Source organism: Oncorhynchus clarkii, chromosome 33, assembly GCF_045791955.1.
Source record: "Oncorhynchus clarkii lewisi isolate Uvic-CL-2024 chromosome 33, UVic_Ocla_1.0, whole genome shotgun sequence".
NCBI classification, from domain to species: domain Eukaryota; kingdom Metazoa; phylum Chordata; class Actinopteri; order Salmoniformes; family Salmonidae; genus Oncorhynchus; species Oncorhynchus clarkii.
The window spans coordinates 34,411,662-34,436,766 of record NC_092179.1 but is presented as its reverse complement, the minus strand read 5'-3'; the positions used below and the strand labels follow the sequence as shown (position 1 = coordinate 34,436,766).

The window sequence follows — 25,105 nt, the reverse complement described above, 5'->3', positions numbered from 1 at the left end:
TTTTCCATAATGTGGTAGGATATATGACCTGTCTGTGTCTATTCCATAATGTGGTAGGATATATGAACTGTCTGTGTGTCTGTTCCATAATGTGGTAGGATATATGACCTGTCTGTGTGTCTGTTCCATAATGTGGTAGGATATATGACCTGTCTGTGTGTCTGTTCCATAATGTGGTAGGATATATGACCCTGCTGTGCGTCTGTGTGTTCCATAATGTGGTAGGACATATGAACTGTCTGTGTGTCTGTTCAATAATGTCGTAGGATATATGACCTGTCTGTGTGTCTGTTCCATAATATGGTAGGATAGATGACCCTGCTTTGTGTGTTTTCCATAATGTGGTAGGATATATGAACTGTCTGTTTGTCTGTGGGTTCCATAATGTGGTAGGATATATGACCTGTCTGTGTGTCTGTTCCATAATATGGTAGGATAGATGACCCTGCTGTGTGTCTGTTCCATAATGTGGTAGGATATATGACATGTCTGTGTTTTCCGTAATGTGGTAAGATATATGGCCATGCTGTGGGTCTGTTCTATACTGTGGTAGGATATATGACCTGTCTGTGTGTTCCATAAAGTGGTAGGATATTTCACCATGCTATGTGTCTGTTCTATAATGTGGTAGGATATATGACCTGTCTGTGTGTCTGTTCCATAATGTGGTATGATATATGACCCCTCTGTGTGTCTGTTCCATAATGTGGTAGGATATATGACCTGTGTGTGTCTGTTCCATAATGTGTTAGGATATATGAACTGTGTGTCTGTTCCATAATGTGGTAGGATATATGACCCTACTGTGTGCCTGTGTGTTCCATAATGTGGTAGGATATATGACCCCACTGTGTGTCTGTCCCATAATGTAGTAGGATATATGAACTGTGTGTCTGTTCCATAATGTGGTAGGATAAATGACCCCACTGTGTGTCTGTGTGTTCCATAATGTGGTAGGATGTTTGACCCTGCTGTGTGTCTGTGTGTTCCATAATGTGGCAGGATGTATGACCCTGCTGTGTGTCTGTGAGTTCAATAATGTGGTAGGATATATGAACTGTCTGTGGGTTCCATAATGTGGTAGGATATATGACCTGTCTGTGGGTTCCATAATGTGGTTGGATATATGACCCTGCTGTGTGTCTGTTCCATAATGTGGTAGGATATATGACCTGTCTGTGTTTTCCATAATGTGGTAGGATACATGAACTGTCTGTGTGTCTGTTGCATAATGTGGTAGGATATATGACCCTGCTGCTGTTTCTGTGTGTTCCATAATGTGGTAGGATGTATGACCCTGCTGTGTGTCTGTGTGTTCCATAATGTGGTAGGATATATGACCCTGCTGTGTTTCTGTTCCATAATGTGATAGGATATATGACCCTGCTGCTGTTTCTGTGTGTTCCATAATGTGGTAGGATATATGAACTCTCTGTGTGTCTGTTCCATAATGTGGTAGGATATATGACCTGTCTGTGTGTCTGTTCCATAATGTGGTAGAATATATGACCCTGCTGTGTGTCTGTTCCATAATGTGGTAGGATAGATGAACTGTCTGTGTGTCTGTGGGTTCCATAATGTGGTAGGATATATGACCTGTCTGTGTGTCTGTTCCATAATGTGGTAGAATATATGACCCTGCTGTGTGTCTGTTCCATAATGTGGTAGGATATATGACCCTGCTGTGTGTCTGTTCCATAATGTGGTAGGATATATGACCTGTCTGTGTGTCTGTTCCATAATGTGGTAGGATACATGAACTGTCTGTGTGTATGTTCCATAATGTGGTAGGATATATGACCCTGCTGTGTGTCTGTTCCATAATGTGGTAGGATATATGAACTGTCTGTGTGTCTGTTCCACAATGTGGTAGGATATATGACCTGTCTGTGTGTCTGGTCCATAATGTGGTAGGATATATGACCTGTCTGTGTGTCTGTTCCATAATGTGGTAGGATATATGACCTGTCTGTGTGTCTGTTCCATAATATGGTAGGATCGATGACCCTGCTGTGTGTCTGTTCCATAATGTGGTAGGATATATGGCCATGCTGTGTGTCTGTTCCATACTGTGGTAGGATATATGACCTGTCTGTGTGTTCCATAATGTGGTAGGATATATGACCATGCTGTGTGTCTGTTCCATAATGTGGTAGGATATATGACCCTGCTGTGTGTCTGTTCCATAATGTGGTAGGATATATGACCTGTCTGTGTGTCTGTTCCATAATGTGGTAGGATATATGACCCTGCTGTGTGTCTGTTCCATAATGTGGTAGGATATATGACCTGTCTGTGTGTCTGTTCCATAATGTGGTAGGATATATGAACTGTCTGTGTGTCTGTTCCATAATGTGGTAGGATATATGACCCTGCTGTGTGTCTGTTCCATAATGTGGTAGGATATATGACCCTACTGTGTGCCTGTTCCATAATGTGGTAGGATATATGACCTGTCTGTGTGTCTGTTCCATAATGTGGTAGGATATATGACCTGTCTGTGTGTCTGTTCCATAATGTGGTAGGATATATGACCTGTCTGTGTGTCTGTTCCATAATGTGGTAGGATAGATGAACTGTCTGTGTGTCTGTTCCATAATGTGGTAGGATATATGACCCTGCTGTGTGTCTGTTCCATAATGTGGTAGGATATATGACATGTCTGTGTGTTCCGTAATGTGGTAGGATATATGAACTGTTTGTGTGTCTGTTCCATAATGTGGTAGGATATATGACCTGTCTGTGTTTTCCATAATGTGGTAGGATATATGACCTGTCTGTGTCTATTCCATAATGTGGTAGGATATATGAAATGTCTGTGTGTCTGTTCCATAATGTGGTAGGATATATGACCTGTCTGTGTGTCTGTTCCATAATGTGGTAGGATATATGACCTGTCTGTGTTTTCCATAATGTGGTAGGATATATGACCTGTCTGTGTCTATTCCATAATGTGGTAGGATATATGAACTGTCTGTGTGTCTGTTCCATAATGTGGTAGGATATATGACCTGTCTGTGTGTCTGTTCCATAATGTGGTAGGATATATGACCTGTCTGTGTGTCTGTTCCATAATGTGGTAGGATATATGACCCTGCTGTGCGTCTGTGTGTTCCATAATGTGGTAGGACATATGAACTGTCTGTGTGTCTGTTCAATAATGTCGTAGGATATATGACCTGTCTGTGTGTCTGTTCCATAATATGGTAGGATAGATGACCCTGCTTTGTGTGTTTTCCATAATGTGGTAGGATATATGAACTGTCTGTTTGTCTGTGGGTTCCATAATGTGGTAGGATATATGACCTGTCTGTGTGTCTGTTCCATAATATGGTAGGATAGATGACCCTGCTGTGTGTCTGTTCCATAATGTGGTAGGATATATGACATGTCTGTGTTTTCCGTAATGTGGTAAGATATATGGCCATGCTGTGGGTCTGTTCTATACTGTGGTAGGATATATGACCTGTCTGTGTGTTCCATAAAGTGGTAGGATATTTCACCATGCTATGTGTCTGTTCTATAATGTGGTAGGATATATGACCTGTCTGTGTGTCTGTTCCATAATGTGGTATGATATATGACCCCTCTGTGTGTCTGTTCCATAATGTGGTAGGATATATGACCTGTGTGTGTCTGTTCCATAATGTGTTAGGATATATGAACTGTGTGTCTGTTCCATAATGTGGTAGGATATATGACCCTACTGTGTGCCTGTGTGTTCCATAATGTGGTAGGATATATGACCCCACTGTGTGTCTGTCCCATAATGTAGTAGGATATATGAACTGTGTGTCTGTTCCATAATGTGGTAGGATATATGACCTGTCGGTGTGTCTGTTCCATAATGTGGTAGGATAAATGACCCCACTGTGTGTCTGTGTGTTCCATAATGTGGTAGGATGTTTGACCCTGCTGTGTGTCTGTGTGTTCCATAATGTGGCAGGATGTATGACCCTGCTGTGTGTCTGTGAGTTCAATAATGTGGTAGGATATATGAACTGTCTGTGGGTTCCATAATGTGGTAGGATATATGACCTGTCTGTGGGTTCCATAATGTGGTTGGATATATGACCCTGCTGTGTGTCTGTTCCATAATGTGGTAGGATATATGACCTGTCTGTGTTTTCCATAATGTGGTAGGATACATGAACTGTCTGTGTGTCTGTTGCATAATGTGGTAGGATATATGACCCTGCTGCTGTTTCTGTGTGTTCCATAATGTGGTAGGATGTATGACCCTGCTGTGTGTCTGTGTGTTCCATAATGTGGTAGGATATATGACCCTGCTGTGTGCATGTTCCATAATGTGGTAGGATATATGACCCTGCTGCTGTTTCTGTGTGTTCCATAATGTGGTAGGATATATGAACTCTCTGTGTGTCTGTTCCATAATGTGGTAGGATATATGACCTGTCTGTGTGTCTGTTCCATAATGTGGTAGAATATATGACCCTGCTGTGTGTCTGTTCCATAATGTGGTAGGATAGATGAACTGTCTGTGTGTCTGTGGGTTCCATAATGTGGTAGGATATATGACCTGTCTGTGTGTCTGTTCCATAATGTGGTAGGATATATGACCCTGCTGTGTGTCTGTTCCATAATGTGGTAGGATATATGACCCTGCTGTGTGTCTGTTCCATAATGTGGTAGGATATATGACCTGTCTGTGTGTCTGTTCCATAATGTGGTAGGATACATGAACTGTCTGTGTGTATGTTCCATAATGTGGTAGGATATATGACCCTGCTGTGTGTCTGTTCCATAATGTGGTAGGATATATGAACTGTCTGTGTGTCTGTTCCACAATGTGGTAGGATATATGACCTGTCTGTGTGTCTGGTCCATAATGTGGTAGGATATATGACCTGTCTGTGTGTCTGTTCCATAATGTGGTAGGATATATGACCTGTCTGTGTGTCTGTTCCATAATATGGTAGGATCGATGACCCTGCTGTGTGTCTGTTCCATAATGTGGTAGGATATATGGCCATGCTGTGTGTCTGTTCCATACTGTGGTAGGATATATGACCTGTCTGTGTGTTCCATAATGTGGTAGGATATATGACCATGCTGTGTGTCTGTTCCATAATGTGGTAGGATATATGACCCTGCTGTGTGTCTGTTCCATAATGTGGTAGGATATATGACCTGTCTGTGTGTCTGTTCCATAATGTGGTAGGATATATGACCCTGCTGTGTGTCTGTTCCATAATGTGGTAGGATATATGACCTGTCTGTGTGTCTGTTCCATAATGTGGTAGGATATATGAACTGTCTGTGTGTCTGTTCCATAATGTGGTAGGATATATGACCCTGCTGTGTGTCTGTTCCATAATGTGGTAGGATATATGACCCTGCTGTGTGTCTGTTCCATAATGTGGTAGGATATATGACCTGTCTGTGTGTCTGTTCCATAATGTGGTAGGATATATGACCTGTCTGTGTGTCTGTTCCATAATGTGGTAGGATATATGACCTGTCTGTGTGTCTGTTCCATAATGTGGTAGGATAGATGAACTGTCTGTGTGTCTGTTCCATAATGTGGTAGGATATATGACCCTGCTGTGTGTCTGTTCCATAATGTGGTAGGATATATGACATGTCTGTGTGTTCCGTAATGTGGTAGGATATATGAACTGTTTGTGTGTCTGTTCCATAATGTGGTAGGATATATGACCTGTCTGTGTTTTCCATAATGTGGTAGGATATATGACCTGTCTGTGTCTATTCCATAATGTGGTAGGATATATGAAATGTCTGTGTGTCTGTTCCATAATGTGGTAGGATATATGACCTGTCTGTGTGTCTGTTCCATAATGTGGTAGGATATATGACCTGTCTGTGTTTTCCATAATGTGGTAGGATATATGACCTGTCTGTGTCTATTCCATAATGTGGTAGGATATATGAACTGTCTGTGTGTCTGTTGCATAATGTGGTAGGATATATGACCCTGCTGCTGTTTCTGTGTGTTCCATAATGTGGTAGGATGTATGACCCTGCTGTGTGTCTGTGTGTTCCATAATGTGGTAGGATATATGACCATGCTGTGTGTCTGTTCCATAATGTGGTAGGATATATGACCCTGCTGTGTGTCTGTGTGTTCCATAATGTGGTAGGATATATGACCATGCTGTGTGTCTGTTCCATAATGTGGTATGATATATGACCCCTCTGTGTGTCTGTTCCATAATGTGGTAGGATATATGAACTGTCTGTGGGTTCAATAATGTGGTAGGATATATGACCCTGCTGTGTGTCTGTTCCATAATGTGGTAGGATATATGACCCTACCGTGTGTCTGTCCCATAATGTAGTAGGATATGAACTGTGTGTCTGTTCCATAATGTGGCAGGATAAATGAGCTGTCTGTGTTTCTGTTCCATAATGTGGTAGGATATATGACCCCACTGTGTGTCTGTGTGTTTCATAATGTGGTAGGATGTATGACCCTGCTGTGTGTCTGTGTGTTCCATAATGTGGTAGGATGTATGAGCCTGCTGTGTGTCTGTGGGTTCAATAATGTGGTAGGATATATGAACTGTCTGTGGGTTCCATAATGTGGTAGGATATATGACCTGTCTGTGGGTTCCATAATTTAAAAAAACATTTATTTCACCTTTATTTAACCAGGTAGGCAAGTTGAGAACAAGTTCTCATTTACAATTGCGACCTGGCCAAGATAAAGCAAAGCAGTTCGACACATACAACGACACAGAGTTACACATGGAGTAAAACAAACATACAGTCAATAATACAGTATAAACAAGTCTATATACGATGTGAGCAAATGAGGTGAGATAAGGGAGGTAAAGGCAAAAAGGCCATGGTGGCAAAGTAAATACAATATAGCAAGTAAAACACTGGAATGGTAGATTTGCAATGGGGAGAATGTGCAAAGTAGAAATAAAAATAATGGGGTGCAAAAGGAGCAAAATAAATAAATAAATAAAATACAGTTGGGAAAGAGGTAGTTGTTTGGGCTAAATTATAGGTGGGCTATGTACAGGTGCAGTAATCTGTGAGCTGCTCTGACAGTTGGTGCTTAAAGCTAGTGAGGGAGATTTCCAGTTTCAGAGATTTTTGTAGTTCGTTCCAGTCATTGGCAGCAGAGAACTGGAAGGAGAGGCGGCCAAAGAAATAATTGGTTTTGGGGGTGACTAGAGAGATATACCTGCTGGAGCGTGTGCTACAGGTGGGAGATGCAATGGTGACCAGCGAGCTGAGATAAGGGGGCACTTTACCTAGCAGGGTCTTGTAGATGACATGGAGCCAGTGGGTTTGGCGACGAGTATGAAGCGAGGGCCAGCCAACGAGAGCGTACAGGTCGCAATGGTGGGTAGTATATGGGGCTTTGGTGACAAAACAGATTGCACTGTGATAGACTGCATCCAATTTGTTGAGTAGGGTATTGGAGGCTATTTTGTAAATGACATCGCCAAAGTCGAGGATTGGTAGGATGGTCAGTTTTACAAGGGTATGTTTGGCAGCATGAGTGAAGGATGCTTTGTTGCGAAATAGGAAGCCAATTCTAGATTTAACTTTGGATTGGAGATGTTTGATATGGGTCTGGAAGGAGAGTTTACAGTCTAACCAGACACCTAAGTATTTGTAGTTGTCCACGTATTCTAAGTCAGAGCTGTCCAGAGTAGTAATGTTGGACAGGCGGGTAGGTACAGGTAGCGATCGGTTGAAGAGCATGCATTTAGTTTTACTTGTATTTAAGAGCAATTGGAGGCCACGGAAGGAGAGTTGTATGGCATTGAAGCTTGCCTGGAGGGTTGTTAACACAGTGTCCAAAGAAGGGCCAGAAGTATACAGAATGGTGTCGTCTGCATAGAGGTGGATCAGAGACTCACCAGCAGCAAAAGCGACCTCATTGATGTATACAGAGAAGAGAGTCGGTCCAAGAATTGAACCCTGTGGCACCCCCATAGAGACTGCCAGAGGTCCGGACAACAGACCCTCCGATTTGACACACTGAACTCTATCAGAGAAGTAGTTGGTGAACCAGGCGAGGCAATCATTTGAGAAACCAAGGCTGTCGAGTCTGCCGATGAGGATGTGGTGATTGACAGAGTCGAAAGCCTTGGCCAGATCAATGAATACGGCTGCACAGTAATGTTTCTTATCGATGGCGGTTAAGATATAATTTAGGACCTTGAGCGTGTCTGAGGTGCACCCATGACCAGCTCTGAAACCAGATTGCATAGCAGAGAAGGTATGGTGAGATTCGAAATGGTCGGTAATCTGTTTGTTGACTTGGCTTTCGAAGACCTTAGAAAGGCATGGTAGGATAGATATAGGTCTGTAGCAGTTTGCGTCAAGAGTGTCACCCCCTTTGAAGAGGGGGATGACCGCAGCTGCTTTCCAATCTTTGGGAATCTCAGACGACACGAAAGAGAGGTTGAACAGGCTAGTAATAGGGGTGGCAACACTTTTGGCAGATACTTTTAGAAAGAAAGGGTCCAGATTGTCTAGCCCGGCTGATTTGTAGGGGTCCAGATTTTGCAGCTCATTCAGAACATCAGCTGAGCAGATTTGGGAGAAGGAGAAATGGGGAAGGCTTGGGCGAGTTGTTGTGGGGGGTGCAGTGCTGTTGACCGGGGTAGGAGTAGCCAGGTGGAAAGCATGGCCAGCCGTAGAAAAATGCTTATTGAAATTCTCAATTATGGTGGATTTATCAGTGGTGACAGTGTTTCCTATCTTCAGTGCAGTGGGCAGCTGGGAGGAGGTGTTCTTATTCTCCATGGACTTTACAGTGTCCCAGAACTTTTTTGAGTTAGTGTTGCAGGAAGCAAATTTCTGCTTGAAAAAGCTAGCCTTGGCTTTTCTAATGTGGTAGGATAGATTCACTGTCTGTGGGTTCCATAATGTGGTAGGATATATGACCCTGCTGTGTGTCTGTTCTATAATGTGGTAGGATATATGACCCTGCTGTGTGTCTGTTCCATAATGTTGTAGGATATATGACCCTGCTGTGTGTCTATTCCATACTGTGGTAGGATATATGACCCTGCTGTGTGTGTGTTCCATAATGTGGTAGGATATATGAACTGTCTGTGTGTCTGTGGGTTCCATAATGTGGTAGGATATATGACCCTGCTGTGTGTCTGTGTGTTCCATAATGTGGTAGGATATATGAACTGTCTGTGGGTTCCATAATGTGGTAGGATATATGACCCTGCTGTGTGTCTGTTCCATAATGTGGTAGGATATATGAACTGTCTGTGGGTTCCATAATGTGGTAGGATATATGACCCTGCTGTGTGTCTGTGGGTTCAATAATGTGGTAGGATTTATGAACTGTCTGTGTGCCTGTTCCATAATGTGGTAGGATGTATGACCGTGCTGTGTGTTCCATAATGTGGTAGGATATATGACCCTGCTGCGTGTCTGTTCCATAATGTGGTAGGATATATGACCCTGCTGTGTGCCTGTTCCATAATGTGGTAGGATATATAACCCTGCTGTGTGTCTGGTCCATAATGTGTTAGGATATATGAACTGTCTGTGGGTTCAATAATGTGGTAGGATATATGACCCTGCTGTGTGTCTGTGTGTTCCATAATGTGGTAGGATATATGACCCTACTGTGTGTCTGTGTGTTCCATAATGTGGTAGGATGTATGACCCTGCTGTGTGTCTGTGGGTTCAATAATGTGTTAGGATATATGACCTGTCTGTGGGTTCCATAATGTGGTAGGATATATGACCCTGCTGTGTGTCTGTTCCATAATGTGGTAGGATATATGACCCTGCTGTGTGTGTGTTCCATAATGTGGTAGGATATATGAACTGTCTGTGTGTCTGTGGGTTCCATAATGTGGTAGGATATATGACCCTGCTGTGTGTTCCATAATGTGGTAGGATATATGATCCTGCTGTGTGTCTGTGTGTTCCATAATGTGGTAGGATATATGACCCTGCTGTGTGTCTGTGTGTTCCATAATGTGGTAGGATATATGACCCTGCTGTGTGTCTGTTCCATAATGTGGTAGGATAAATGAACTGTCTATGGGTTCCATAATGTGGTAGGATATATGACCCTGCTGTGTGTCTGGTCCATAATGTGGTAGGATAAATGAACTGTCTGTGGGTTCCATAATGTGGTAGGATATATGACCCTGCTGTGTGTCTGTGGGTTCAATAATGTGGTAGGATTTATGAACTGTCTGTGTGCCTGTTCCATAATGTGGTAGGATGTATGACCCTGCTGTGTGTCTGTTCCATAATGTGGTATGATATATGACCCTGCTGTGTGTCTGTGCGTTCCATAATGTGGTAGGATATATGAACTGTCTGTCTGTTCCATAATCTGGTAGGATATATGACCCTGCTGTGTGTCTGTTCCATAATGTGGTAGGATATATGACCCTGCTGTGTGCATGTTCCATAATGTGGTAGGATATATGACCCTGCTGTGTGTCTGGTCCATAATGTGGTAGGATATATGACCCCACTGGGTGTCTGTTCCATAATGTGGTAGGATTTCTGACCTGTCTGTGTGTCTGTTCCATAATGTGGTAGGATATATGACCCTGCTGTGTGTCTGTTCCATAATGTGGTAGGATATATGACCTGTCTGTGTGTCTGTTCCATAATGTGGTAGGATATATGACCCTGCTGTGTGTCTGTTCCATAATGTGGTAGGATATATGAACTGTCTGTGGGTTCCATAATGTGGTAGGATATATGACCCTGCTGTGTGTCTGTTCCATAATGTGGTAGGATATATGAACTGTCTGTGGGTTCCATAATGTGGTAGGATATATGACCCTGCTGTGTGTCTGTGGGTTCAATAATGTGGTAGGATTTATGAACTGTCTGTGTGCCTGTTCCATAATGTGGTAGGATGTATGACCGTGCTGTGTGTTCCATAATGTGGTAGGATATATGACCCTGCTGCGTGTCTGTTCCATAATGTGGTAGGATATATGACCCTGCTGTGTGCCTGTTCCATAATGTGGTAGGATATATAACCCTGCTGTGTGTCTGGTCCATAATGTGTTAGGATATATGAACTGTCTGTGGGTTCAATAATGTGGTAGGATATATGACCCTGCTGTGTGTCTGTGTGTTCCATAATGTGGTAGGATATATGACCCTACTGTGTGTCTGTGTGTTCCATAATGTGGTAGGATGTATGACCCTGCTGTGTGTCTGTGGGTTCAATAATGTGTTAGGATATATGACCTGTCTGTGGGTTCCATAATGTGGTAGGATATATGACCCTGCTGTGTGTCTGTTCCATAATGTGGTAGGATATATGACCCTGCTGTGTGTGTGTTCCATAATGTGGTAGGATATATGAACTGTCTGTGTGTCTGTGGGTTCCATAATGTGGTAGGATATATGACCCTGCTGTGTGTTCCATAATGTGGTAGGATATATGATCCTGCTGTGTGTCTGTGTGTTCCATAATGTGGTAGGATATATGACCCTGCTGTGTGTCTGTGTGTTCCATAATGTGGTAGGATATATGACCCTGCTGTGTGTCTGTTCCATAATGTGGTAGGATAAATGAACTGTCTATGGGTTCCATAATGTGGTAGGATATATGACCCTGCTGTGTGTCTGGTCCATAATGTGGTAGGATAAATGAACTGTCTGTGGGTTCCATAATGTGGTAGGATATATGACCCTGCTGTGTGTCTGTGGGTTCAATAATGTGGTAGGATTTATGAACTGTCTGTGTGCCTGTTCCATAATGTGGTAGGATGTATGACCCTGCTGTGTGTCTGTTCCATAATGTGGTATGATATATGACCCTGCTGTGTGTCTGTGCGTTCCATAATGTGGTAGGATATATGAACTGTCTGTCTGTTCCATAATCTGGTAGGATATATGACCCTGCTGTGTGTCTGTTCCATAATGTGGTAGGATATATGACCCTGCTGTGTGCATGTTCCATAATGTGGTAGGATATATGACCCTGCTGTGTGTCTGGTCCATAATGTGGTAGGATATATGACCCCACTGGGTGTCTGTTCCATAATGTGGTAGGATTTCTGACCTGTCTGTGTGTCTGTTCCATAATGTGGTAGGATATATGACCCTGCTGTGTGTCTGTTCCATAATGTGGTAGGATATATGACCTGTCTGTGTGTCTGTTCCATAATGTGGTAGGATATATGACCCTGCTGTGTGTCTGTTCCATAATGTGGTAGGATATATGAACTGTCTGTGGGTTCCATAATGTGGTAGGATATATGACCCTGCTGTGTGTCTGTTCCATAATGTGGTAGGATATATGAACTGTCTGTGGGTTCCATAATGTGGTAGGATATATGACCCTGCTGTGTGTCTGTGGGTTCAATAATGTGGTAGGATTTATGAACTGTCTGTGTGCCTGTTCCATAATGTGGTAGGATGTATGACCGTGCTGTGTGTTCCATAATGTGGTAGGATATATGACCCTGCTGCGTGTCTGTTCCATAATGTGGTAGGATATATGACCCTGCTGTGTGCCTGTTCCATAATGTGGTAGGATATATAACCCTGCTGTGTGTCTGGTCCATAATGTGTTAGGATATATGAACTGTCTGTGGGTTCAATAATGTGGTAGGATATATGACCCTGCTGTGTGTCTGTGTGTTCCATAATGTGGTAGGATATATGACCCTACTGTGTGTCTGTGTGTTCCATAATGTGGTAGGATGTATGACCCTGCTGTGTGTCTGTGGGTTCAATAATGTGTTAGGATATATGACCTGTCTGTGGGTTCCATAATGTGGTAGGATATATGACCCTGCTGTGTGTGTGTTCCATAATGTGGTAGGATATATGAACTGTCTGTGTGTCTGTGGGTTCCATAATGTGGTAGGATATATGACCCTGCTGTGTGTTCCATAATGTGGTAGGATATATGATCCTGCTGTGTGTCTGTGTGTTCCATAATGTGGTAGGATATATGACCCTGCTGTGTGTCTGTGTGTTCCATAATGTGGTAGGATATATGACCCTGCTGTGTGTCTGTTCCATAATGTGGTAGGATAAATGAACTGTCTATGGGTTCCATAATGTGGTAGGATATATGACCCTGCTGTGTGTCTGGTCCATAATGTGGTAGGATAAATGAACTGTCTGTGGGTTCCATAATGTGGTAGTATATATGACCCTGCTGTGTGTCTGTGGGTTCAATAATGTGGTAGGATTTATGAACTGTCTGTGTGCCTGTTCCATAATGTGGTAGGATGTATGACCCTGCTGTGTGTCTGTTCCATAATGTGGTATGATATATGACCCTGCTGTGTGTCTGTGCGTTCCATAATGTGGTAGGATATATGAACTGTCTGTCTGTTCCATAATCTGGTAGGATATATGACCCTGCTGTGTGTCTGTTCCATAATGTGGTAGGATATATGACCCTGCTGTGTGCATGTTCCATAATGTGGTAGGATATATGACCCTGCTGTGTGTCTGGTCCATAATGTGGTAGGATATATGACCCCACTGGGTGTCTGTTCCATAATGTGGTAGGATTTCTGACCTGTCTGTGTGTCTGTTCCATAATGTGGTAGGATATATGACCCTGCTGTGTGTCTGTTCCATAATGTGGTAGGATATATGAACTGTCTGTGTGTCTGTTCCATAATGTGGTAGGATACATGAACTGTCTGTGTGTTCCATAATGTGGTAGGATATATGACCCTGCTGTGTGTCTGTGTGTCCCATAATGTGGTAGGATATATGACCTGTCTGTGTGTCTGTTCCATAATGTGTTAGGATATATGACCTGTCTGTGTGTCTGTTCCATAATGTGGTAGGATATATGAACTGTCTGTGTGTCTGTTCCATAATATGGTAGGATATATGACCTGTCTGTGTGTCTGTTCCATAATGTGGTAGGATATATGAACTGTCTTTGTGTTCCATAATGTGGTAGGATATATGATCCTGCTGTGTGTCTGTTCCATAATATGGTAGGATATATGACCTGTTTGTGTGTCTGTTCCATAATGTGGTAGGATATATGACCCTGCTGTGTGTCTGTTCCATAATATGGTAGGATATATGTCCTGTCTGTGTGTCTGTTCCATAATATGGTAGGATATATGTCCTGTCTGTGTGTCTGTTCCATAATGTGGCAGGATAGATGACCCTGCTGTGTTTGACTGAGTGTGTGTTTTGGATAATGTGATATTAGATGTTGTGTGTAACTGAGTATTTGTATAGCACAATATGGTGTGTATATTGGATAATGTGATGTGTATACTAGGTGTCTATGATGTGTGTGTATTGGATAATGATATGTGTATACTAGGTGTCTATGATGTGTTTGTCTGCAGGAACATGGAGTGGCTGCAGGGTGCCCACAGCTGTCAGCGAGTCATCGTCCATACACAGTGATGCCCTGTTCGACCCGGGGCCTGGTACTCCTGATCTGGGTCTGGACCGGAACATGTCTCTGGGCTCTACAGGTCCTGGTCTGGGTCGGAAAATCTCCCTAGGCTCTACAGGTCCTGGTCTGGGTCAGAACATCTCTCTGGGCTCTACAGGTCCTGGTCTGGGTCGGAACATCTCTCTGGGCTCTACAGGTCCTGGTCTGGGTCAGAACATCTCTCTGGGCTCTACAGGTCCTGGTCGGAACATCTCTCTGGGCTCTACAGGTCCTGGTCTGGGTCAGAACATCTCTCTGGGCTCTACAGGTCCTGGTCGGAACATCTCTCTGGGCTCTACAGGTCCTGGTCTGGACCGGAACATCTCTCTGGGCTCTACAGGTCCTGGTCTGGACCGGAACACCTCTCTGGGCTTTACGGGTCCTGGTCTGGACATCTCTCTGGGCTCTACAGGTCCTGGTCTAGGTCGGAACATCTATCTGGGCTCTACAGGTCCTGGTCTGGGTCGGAACATCTCCCTGGGCTCTACAGGTCCTGGTCTAGGTCGGAACATCTATCTGGGCTCTACAGGTCCTGGTCTGGGTCGGGACATCTCCCTGGGCTCTACAGGTCCTGGTCTGGGTCGGAACATCTCCCTGGGCTCTACAGGTCCTGGTCTGGGTCGGGACATAGACTCCCTAAAGGAGCTGACACATACAGTATGGACATGATTTAGGAGCAGTGCTTGACTTGGACAGAAAAAAAGTTGTCAGATGTGTGTGTGTTTTAAATCAACAATATCGATGTTTGTCCAATCAGATGATTTCAGTGGAACAGTTTGAACGGTCTTATTATGCTGAATACCTTTCTGACTACCGTGTTGGAGAAACATTAAAACGAAATAGCTCAACTATAAAGCGTTTTCATTTGACAGTGTTAAAGGCGTTCGAGTCTGTCAGGTGTGTTGATACTTGGAACGTTTCTACGGTTACGCGCTCAGGGAAGGAACATGGCAAGCGCTGTCATGTATGAAAAATGAACACGTACAAGAGGCGTGGATACATACTTTTAATGAAGAATAAACACCAACAAGAGGCGTGGATACCTACTGCTCATTATTTAAAGGTCGTAGTATTTTTCGGTCTCATTGTAATGTAAAACAACAATTATTAATATGCGTTCTTCGTGCATGACAGTGTTTTCCACTTTAATTCCCTGAGCGCGTCGCCGTAGAAACCATCAGTATCACCTCACCTGTGAGCCCGGTTGTTCCCACTGGTTCCTCGTTACCGTAATTTATCAGGGAGCATCGACCAATCAACCCACCTGGGTGAACATGAGTTGAGCGTGTGCCAAACTTCCGAGGACGCGCGCAGTCAGAATCAACAGACGGATGAATCGACGGAACCTGTAGCTCAGACTCATAGCCCAATTAATTCACGGGGAGCTCCAGGTAGACTATAGTTTGATAGGTATCTAGATGAAACATGTGTGTAGGCCATAGCCTACTAATCTTGAGTCCCCTGCCAAGTGAGAGGCGCGTCGCTTTGCTCCCCCAAATTGACGGATTACCGAGATGCGCGTGCTGATAATGATGAGTTCTGCGCGTACAGCTGCTGCTACTATTCCGTTATTATTCTCCTCCCGGTCTAACGACACCGTTCCTTTATTCTCCTGTCTGTGTTTGTAGCGCTACAGAATGCATCAATACGCCAGCCAAGACAAGATTCCTGTAAGTAACTCCGCAAACGGTTGACTTCCTGCTAACTGTTGATTCTGCTCCTGCGTTTGTTTGTTATGACATGCCAAATCCTTTCCCAGTACGTACGTATGTGAACTGAAAACATGTTTTTGTTATTGAGTATTCTATGTCGCCTGGCTGGTTATTACTGTAGAGATTGTCCTCCATTAATGCTGTCAAGGAGAACCTCTCACCTAAAAGGTCTTGCTGAATTATTTAACCCTACATTACCAGACTTGATATAACCTCATCAGTGGTCTCCAACCCTGGTCCTGTATAGATACAGTGTGGTCTCGAACCCTGGTCCTGAATAGATACAGGGTGGTCATCAGTGGTCTCCAACCCTGGTCCTGTGGAGATACAGTGTGGTCTCCAACCCAGGTCCTGTGGAGATACAGGGTGGTCATCAGTGGTCTCCAACCCTGGTCCTGTATAGATACAGGGCGGTCTCCAACCCTGGTCCTGTATAGATACAGGGTGGTCATCAGTGGTCTCCAACCCTGGTCCTGTATAGATAAGGGTGGTCTCCAACCCTGGTCCTGTATATATATAGGGTGGTCTTCAACCCTGGTCCTGTGGAGATACAGGGTGGTATAGATACAGGGTGGTCTCCAACCCTGGTCCTGTGGAGATACAGGGTGGTCATCAGTGGTCTCCAACCCTGGTCCTGTATAGATACAGGGTGGTCTCCAACCCTGGTCCTGTATAGATACAGGGTGGTCTCCAACCCTGGTCCTGTATAGTTACAGGGTGGTCTCCAACCCTGGTCCTGTATAGATACAATGTGGTCTCCAACCCTGGTCCTGTATAGATACAGGGTGGTCATCAGTGGTCTCCAACCCTGGTCCTGTGGAGATACAGGGTGGTCCTCAGTGGTCTCCAACCCTGGTCCTGTATAGATACAGGGCGGTCTCCAACCCTGGTCCTGTATAGCTACAGGGTGGTCTCCAACCCTGGTCCTGTGCAGGGGGTGCAGGCTTTAGTTCCAGCCCAGCACTAACACCTGATTGCACAAGTCAAGGTGATGATGAGTTGATTTGTTGAATCATGTGTGTGTGTGTATTCAGATAGAAATAGATTATGTAGAATAAGGTGTCAGGTGTATGTACAGTACCAGTCAGAAGTTTGGACACACCTACTCATTCCAGGGTTTTTCTTTATTTTTTTAAACGTTTTTCTACATTGTAGATTAACAGTGAAGACAAAAACCATGAAATAACACATATGGAATCATGTAGTAGCCAAACGAGTGTTAAACAATTCAACATATATTTGAGATTCTTCGAAGTAGCCACCCTTTGCCGTGATGACAGCTTTGCACACTCTTGGCATTCTCTCAACCAGCTTCATGGGGTAGTCACCTGGAATGCATTTCAATTAACAGGTGTGCCTTCTTAAAAGTTAAGATGTTTGAGCCAGTCAGTTGTGTTGTGACAAGGTAGAGGTGGTATACAGAAGACAGCCCTATTTGGTAAAAGACCAAGTCCATATTATGGCATGAACAGCTCAAATAAGCAAAGTGAAATGACAGTCCATCATTACTTTAAGGCATGAAAGTCAGTTAATCCGGAACATTTCAGGAACATTGAACTTTTCTTCAAGTGCAGTGGCAAAATCCATCAAGCGCTATGATGAAACTGCCTCTCATGAGGACCGCCACAGGAAAGGAAGACCCAGAGTTACCTCTGCTGCAGAGGTTAAGTTCATTAGAGTTAACTGCACTCAGATTGCAGTTCAGAGGAGACTGTGAGACTGATACTTATTTCACCTTTATTTAACCAGGTAGGCTAGTTGAGAACAAGTTCTCATTTACAACTGCGACCTCATTTCCAACATGGCTACCACAGCTTTCTGCAGGGATACGCCATCCCATCTGATTTGGGCTTAGTCCCACTATCATTTGTTTTCCACAGGACGATGACCCAAAACACACCTCCAGGCTGTGGAAGGGCTATTTGATCGAAAAGCAGAGGTGTGAGTGCTGCATCAGATGACCTGGCCTCCACAATCACCTGACCTCAATTCAATTCAGATGGTTTGGGATGAGTTGGACCGCAGAGTGAAGGAAAAGCAGCCAACAAGTGCTCAGCGTATGTGGGAACTCCTTCAAGATTGTTGGAAAAGCATTCCAGGTGAAGCTGGTTGAGAGAAGGCCTAGAATGTGCAAAGCTGTCATCATGGCAAAGGGTGGCTACTTTGAATAATTAAAATATTTAGATTTGAACACTTGTTTTGGTTACTACATGATTCCAGATGTGTTATTTCATAGTTTCGAAGTCTTTACCATTATTCTACAATGTAGAAAATATAAAACATAAAGAAATCCTCTTGAATGAGTAGGTGTCAACATTTGACTGGTACTGTACAACTTCTGCATGTTTCAATAAAGTTGACCTGCTATTCACCCTCCTCAGAACCAGGTGTGTTCATCTCTGTTTTATATTTGTGTTGTTGTTGTTGTTGAATTGAGCTACTTCTGCCCTACTGAACAGTGACTGACCAGTCCCCTGTCTGCCTCCTCTCCTCCAGGGAGGGGGTGTTAGTTACTGACCAGTCCCCTCTCCTCTCCTCCAGGGAGGGGGTGTTAGTTACTGACCAGTCCCCTCTCCTCTCCTCCAGGTTAGGGTGTTAGTTACTGACCAGTCCCCTCTCCTCCAGGGAGGGGGTGTTGGACTAGCAGGTTAGGGTGTTAGTTACTGACCAGTCTCCTCTCCTCCAGGGAGGGGGTTTTAGTTACTGACCAGTCCCCTGTCTGTCTCCTCTCCTCCAGGGAGGGGGTGTTGGACTAGCAGGTTAGGGTGTTAGTTACTGACCAGTCCCCTCTCCTCTCCTCCAGGGAGGGGGTGTTAGTTACTGACCAGTCCCCTCTCCTCTCCTCCAGGGAGGGGGTGTTAGTTACTGACCAGTCCCCTGTCTGTCTCCTCTCCTCCAGGGAGGGGGTGTTGGACTAGCAGGTTAGGGTGTTAGTTACTGACCAGTCCCCTCTCCTCTCCTCCAGGGAGGGGGTTTTAGTTACTGACCAGTCCCCTCTCCTCCAGGGAGGGGGCGTTGGACTAGCAGGTTAGGGTGTTAGTTACTGACCAGTCCCCTCTCCTCTCCTCCAGGGAGGGGGTGTTAGTTACTGACCAGTCCCCTCTCCTCTCCTCCAGGGAGGGGGTGTTGGACTAGCAGGTTAGGGTGTTAGTTACTGACCAGTCCCCTCTCCTCTCCTCCAGGGAGGGGGTGTTAGTTACTAACCAGTCCCCTCTCCTCTCCTCCAGGTTAGGGTGTTAGTTACTGACCAGTCCCCTCTCCTCCAGGGAGGGGGTGTTAGTTACTGACCAGTCCCCTCTCCTCCAGGGAGGGGGTGTTAGTTACTGACCAGTCCCCTCTCCTCCAGGGAGGGGGTGTTAGTTACTGACCAGTCCCCTGTCTGTCTCCTCTCCTCCAGGGAGGGGGTGTTAGTTACTGACCAGTCCCCTCTCCTCTCCTCCAGGGAGGGGGTGTTAGTTACTGACCAGTCCCCTCTCCACCAGGGAGGGGGTGTTAGTTACTGACCAGTCCCCTCTCCTCCAGGGAGGGGGTGTTAGTTACTGACCAGTCCCCTCTCCTCTCTTCCAGGGTGGGGGTGTTGGGCTAGCGGCCCCCCAGGATGGCCAAAGTTCTTGTCAGTTCTTCTCAGATGGTCGGAGGAAGGTGGACTATGTTCTGGTGTTCTACCAACGCAAACAGATCTCTGTGAGGGGTGGCGACCGGCTGCACCGTCTCTCCGCCCCTCCACACCCTCCTCATCGCCTCTCTGTCATCTCCAATGGTAGCTCCCCCCTCTCCGGCCCTGTGGGGGGTGTAGGGCAGGGGGGTTTGGGATGTGCAGCCGGGCAGCGGAGTGCGGGGGACGGGGAGGTGTGTGTGGACCTGGCGGTGGAGGTGGAATTAGAGGCGGACCCAGCTGAAGGAGAGATGGTGCTGATCAGGGAGGAGTTTGAGGCCAGGCTACTGGAGGCGGGGCTTGAGATGGAGAGAGACACCGAGGTGAGAGACCAACCGGTCTGTGTGTGTGTGTGTGCGCTCTGTGGTTGCTGGTCTGGTGTTATTTCTGGTGAAATGTATCATTATCGCTGCAGTTTAAAAAATAACAAAGTAATTAACAAACCAATTTGTAATATTTAACATTGCTCACCTAATGAAAAGTAAGGGGAATTTGACCCTAAATATATTTTCACTTGTATTTCTAGTCCATCCACCATGCATGCGGTCTGGAAATATCGTCATTTAGTGTACGTTTGCATCATAGTTAAAGAAACACCCGTCTTTCAAAAAGTTGCATTGCCGTCACCATATGAGACTCTGCTCTTCCGCCCTGCTCTTCTAGCCCAGTGATTCTCAGAAAGCAGCAGACGTTAACTGACTCTACCTCTCGTGTTGTTCAACCAAGCAGCAGACGTTAACTGACTCTACCTCTCGTGTTGTTCAACCAAGCAGCAGACGTTAACTGACTCTACCTCTCGTGTTGTTCAACCAAGCAGCAGACGTTAACTGACTACCTCTCGGGTTGTTCAACCAAGCAGCAGACGTTAACTGACTCTACCTCTCGCGTTGTTCAACCAAGCAGCAGACGTTTTAACTGACTCTAGCTCTCGGGCTGTTCAACCAAGCAGCAGACGTTAACTGACTCTACCTCTCGCGTTGTTCAACCAAGCAGCAGACGTTAACTGACTCTACCTCTCGCGTTGTTCAACCAAGCAGCAGACGTTAACTGACTCTACCTCTCGCGTTGTTCAACCAAGCAGCAGACGTTTTAACTGACTACCTCTCGTGTTGTTCAACCAAGCAGCAGACGTTAACTGACTCTACCTCTCGTGTTGTTCAACCAAGCAGCAGACGTTAACTGACTACCTCTCGTGTTGTTCAACCAAGCAGCAGACGTTAACTGACTCTACCTCTCGTGTTGTTCAACCAAGCAGCAGACGTTAACTGACTCTACCTCTCGCGCTGTTCAACCAAGCAGCAGACGTTAACTGACTCTACCTCTCGCGTTGTTCAACCAAGCAGCAGACGTTAACTGACTCTACCTCTCGCGTTGTTCAACCAAGCAGCAGACGTTAACTGACTCTACCTCTCGCGTTGTTCAACCAAGCAGCAGACGTTAACTGACTCTACCTCTCGCGTTGTTCAACCAAGCAGCAGACGTTAACTGACTCTACCTCTCGGGCTGTTCAACCAAGCAGCAGACGTTAACTGACTCTACCTCTCGTGTTGTTCAACCAAGCAGCAGACGTTAACTGACTCTACCTCTCGTGTTGTTCAACCAAGCAGCAGACGTTAACTGACTACCTCTTGTGTTGTTCAACCAAGCAGCAGATGTTAACTGACTCTACCTCTCGTGTTGTTCAACCAAGCAGCAGACGTTAACTGACTCTACCTCTCGCGCTGTTCAACCAAGCAGCAGACGTTAACTGACTCTACCTCTCGCGTTGTTCAACCAAGCAGCAGACGTTTTAACTGACTCTACCTCTCGCGTTGTTCAACCCAAAGGTGGGCGTGTAGTCCCAATAATCTTCTGTGACCAATGTTTACTAGAGCCCTGCACGGGCATGTATTTTAACCCTGATGCCTACCCATACCCGCAACTTTCAGACCCCACCCTACCCAGGCCCAGTTGCGCTGCCTGAAACCCAAAATTAGAAATTACTTATTCCCTTAGTAAAGCCATTAGTTGCTCCACTCTGTGTGTCACCCTCACTCTGCATGCGCTCTGCTCATGGTGGCTCTGTGGGGCTCACAGCATTGTACGAGAACTTCAGTTGCTTGGCAATTTCTCGCATGGAATAGCCTTCATTTCTCAGAACAAGAATAGACCAACGAGTTTCAGAAGAAAGTTCTTTGTTTCTGGACATTTTGAGCCTGTAATCGAACCCACAAATGCTGATGCTCCAAATACTAGTCTAAAGAAGGCCAGCTTTATTGCTTCTTTAATCAGAACAACAGTTTTCAGCTGTGATAACATAATTGCAAAAGGGTTTTCTAATGATCAATTAGCCTTTTTTAAAATGATACACTTGGATGAGCTAACACAACGTGCCATTGGAACACAGGAGTGATGGTTGCTGATAATGGGCCTCTGTAGATATTCCATATATCTACATAGGCGTCCATTTTGCTTTGTCATTGTGGTGTATTCTGTGTAGATCGCTGAGAAAAGGATACATCTATTTTTCTATTCAGCTGTAGGAGCTGGGTTCTACAGTATGAACCCCTGCTGTCTCTGGCTCCACACCCACCCGGCCATCTAGATGTGTGAAAGTTAGTGTATAAGCTAATGATCCATCTATGACATTCCTTGTGTAAACTCAAATAGTGTATTACCATACCATTTTTTGTATGTTCTCTATAGTTACTGGTATGTACTTGAAAATGTATCAATTGACCAATATTGTCCAGTATTTGTTTTATTATTTGACCTTTAGTTAATTAGGCAAGTCAGTTAAGAACAAATTCTTATTTTCAATGATGGCCTGGGAACAGTGGGTTAACTGCTTTGTTCAGGGGCAGAACGACAGGTTTTTACCTTGTCGGCTCGGGGATTCGATCTTGCAACCTTTCAGTTACTAGGCCAACGCTCTAACCACTGGGCTATCTGCCACCCTGTCCAGCATTGCGATACTTCACTGGATCAATCTGGAACTTTGCACACAGACTGCTATATTATATTATGGCCTTTCTCTTGCATTAAATAATAATAATAATAATAATAATAATAATTTGAAAACACTTTAAAATGATATTTTACCAGATCTAATGTGCTATATTCTCCTACATTAATTTCACATTTCCACAAACTTCAAAGTGTTTCCTTTCAAATGGTGTCAAGAGTATGCCTGTCCTTGCTTGAGGGCCTGAGCTACAGGCAGTTAGATTTGGGTATGTCATTTTAGGTGAAAACAAAGGGTTCGATCCTTGAGGATTTATGACATGAAGGGTCAGTCAATCCGGATAATTTCAAGAACTTTGAACATTCCTTCAAGTGCAGTCGCAAAAACCATCAAGCGCTATGATGAAACTGGCTCTCATGAGGAGCACCACAGGAAAGGAAGACCGTGATTTACCTCCGCTACAGAGGATAAGTTCATTAGAGATACCAGCCTTAGAATTTGCAGCCCAAATAAATACTTCAGAGAGTTCAAGTAACAGACACATCTCAACATCAACTGTTCAGAGGAGACTGTGTGAATCAGGCCCTCATGGTCGAATTACTGCAAAGAAACCACTACTAAAGGACACCAATAAGAAGAAGAAACCACTACTAAAGGACACCAATAAGAAGAAGAAACCACTACTAAAGGACACCAATAAGAAGAAGAAACCACTACTAAAGGACACCAATAAGAAGAAGAAACCACTACTAAAGGACACCAATAAGAAGAAGAAACCACTACTAAAGGACACCAATAAGAAGAAGAAACCACTACTAAAGGACACCAATAAGAAGAAGAAACCACTACTAAAGGACACCAATAAGAAGAAGAAACCACTACTAAAGGACACCAATAAGAAGAAGAAACCACTACTAAAGGACACCAATAAGAAGAAGAAACCACTACTAAAGGACACCAATAAGAAGAAGAGACCACTACTAAAGGACACCAATAAGAAGAAGAAACCACTACTAAAGGACACCAATAAGAAGAAGAAACCACTACTAAAGGACACCAATAAGAAGAGACTTTGGCCAAGAAACATGAAATCTGTCCTTTTTTGTCCGAGTCCAAATTTGAGATTTTTGGTTACAACCGCCGTGTCTTTGTGAGACGAAGAGTAGGTGAACGGAGGATCTCCACATGTGTGGTTCCTACCGTGACGCATGGAGGAGGTGTGGGGGTGCTTTGCTGGTGACACTGTGATTTTATTTTTTTGAATTCAAGACACACTTAACCAGCATGGCTACCACAGCATTCTGCAGCGATACGTCATCCCATGGGTTTGCGCTTAGTCCGACTATCATTTGTTTTTCAACAGTACAATGACCCCAAACACACCTCCAGGCTGTGGAAGGGCTATTTGACCAAGGAGAGTGATGGAGTGCTGCATCAGATGACCTGGCTCCCACAATCACCCGACCTCAACCCAATTGAGATGGTTTGGGATGAGTTGGACCGCAGAGTGAAAAACAGCCAACAAATGCTTAGCATATGTGGGAACTCCTTCTATACATTCCAGGTGACGATCTCATGAAGCTGGTTGAGAGAAGGCCAATTGTGTGCAACGCTGTCAAGGCAGGGTGGCTAATTAGAACCTAAAATATATTTCGATTTGTTTATCAATGTGTTATTTCATAGTTTTTATGTGTTCACTATTATTTTATAATGTAGAAATAGTAAAATAAAGAAAAACCCTGGAATGAGTAGGTGTGTCCAAACTGTTGACTGGTATTGTGTGTATATATTTAATACAGAATGGCTAAAAAATAAGTGAGACTTGAAAAATTCTCCAATGGATTTTGATAATTTGCTGTTAAAGTGGAGGACCGTTTCCTATTTCCTAGTTGCTCCAAAGCTCAGGTGGCCAAGTGTCGGCAATGGAGACGAGCTGTTGGTTCAGCCAAAGATGATCTATTATACTGCTCAGTCGCCACTCGCAAAGAGGAACAACTGTGTTTGTGATGAATTAACAACACCATACTGGAGAGTGGTAACATTGAAATAAAACCAGAAAAGGAATTTAGACTGAAGTATTAGCACGTCATCTCATAGAGAAAACACACGGCATTTAAAATATCAGAAGTTTACAACTTCAACCACAAATATAGAATACTTTGACTAAAATGACGACTTGACTTAAATCATTGTGCAATATTATGGGTAAGCTATGGATATCGTCTTTCCGCTGAAAATAAGTGGATTTCCACTCTAGCGGGCGTTTTAAGTCAATTTAAATGGGGATTATACAACCTGTATTTCTTGACAAACCTACTTTATCAAATAATTGATGGGGCAGGGTTGGGAGGTGGTGGGAGGGTTTGCAATCCTACCTGACTGTTGGTTCCCACCACCTGTCCTCCTCC

General features: G+C 44.3%; 1 protein-coding gene across 1 annotated transcript in view; it reads left to right on the top strand.

Annotated features, from left to right (window-relative positions):
• Positions 1-15,745: 15,745 nt before the first annotated feature.
• The window catches only part of LOC139392758 (anoctamin 2b), a 128,637-nt gene continuing 119,277 nt past the window's right edge, over positions 15,746-25,105 (top strand). Inside the window, exons 1-2 of the mRNA XM_071141003.1 lie at positions 15,746-16,056; positions 19,666-20,076. Coding sequence (XP_070997104.1) covers positions 16,024-16,056; positions 19,666-20,076 — 444 coding nt within the window. The 5' untranslated portion in view covers positions 15,746-16,023. The remainder of the gene's footprint in view (positions 16,057-19,665; positions 20,077-25,105) is intronic.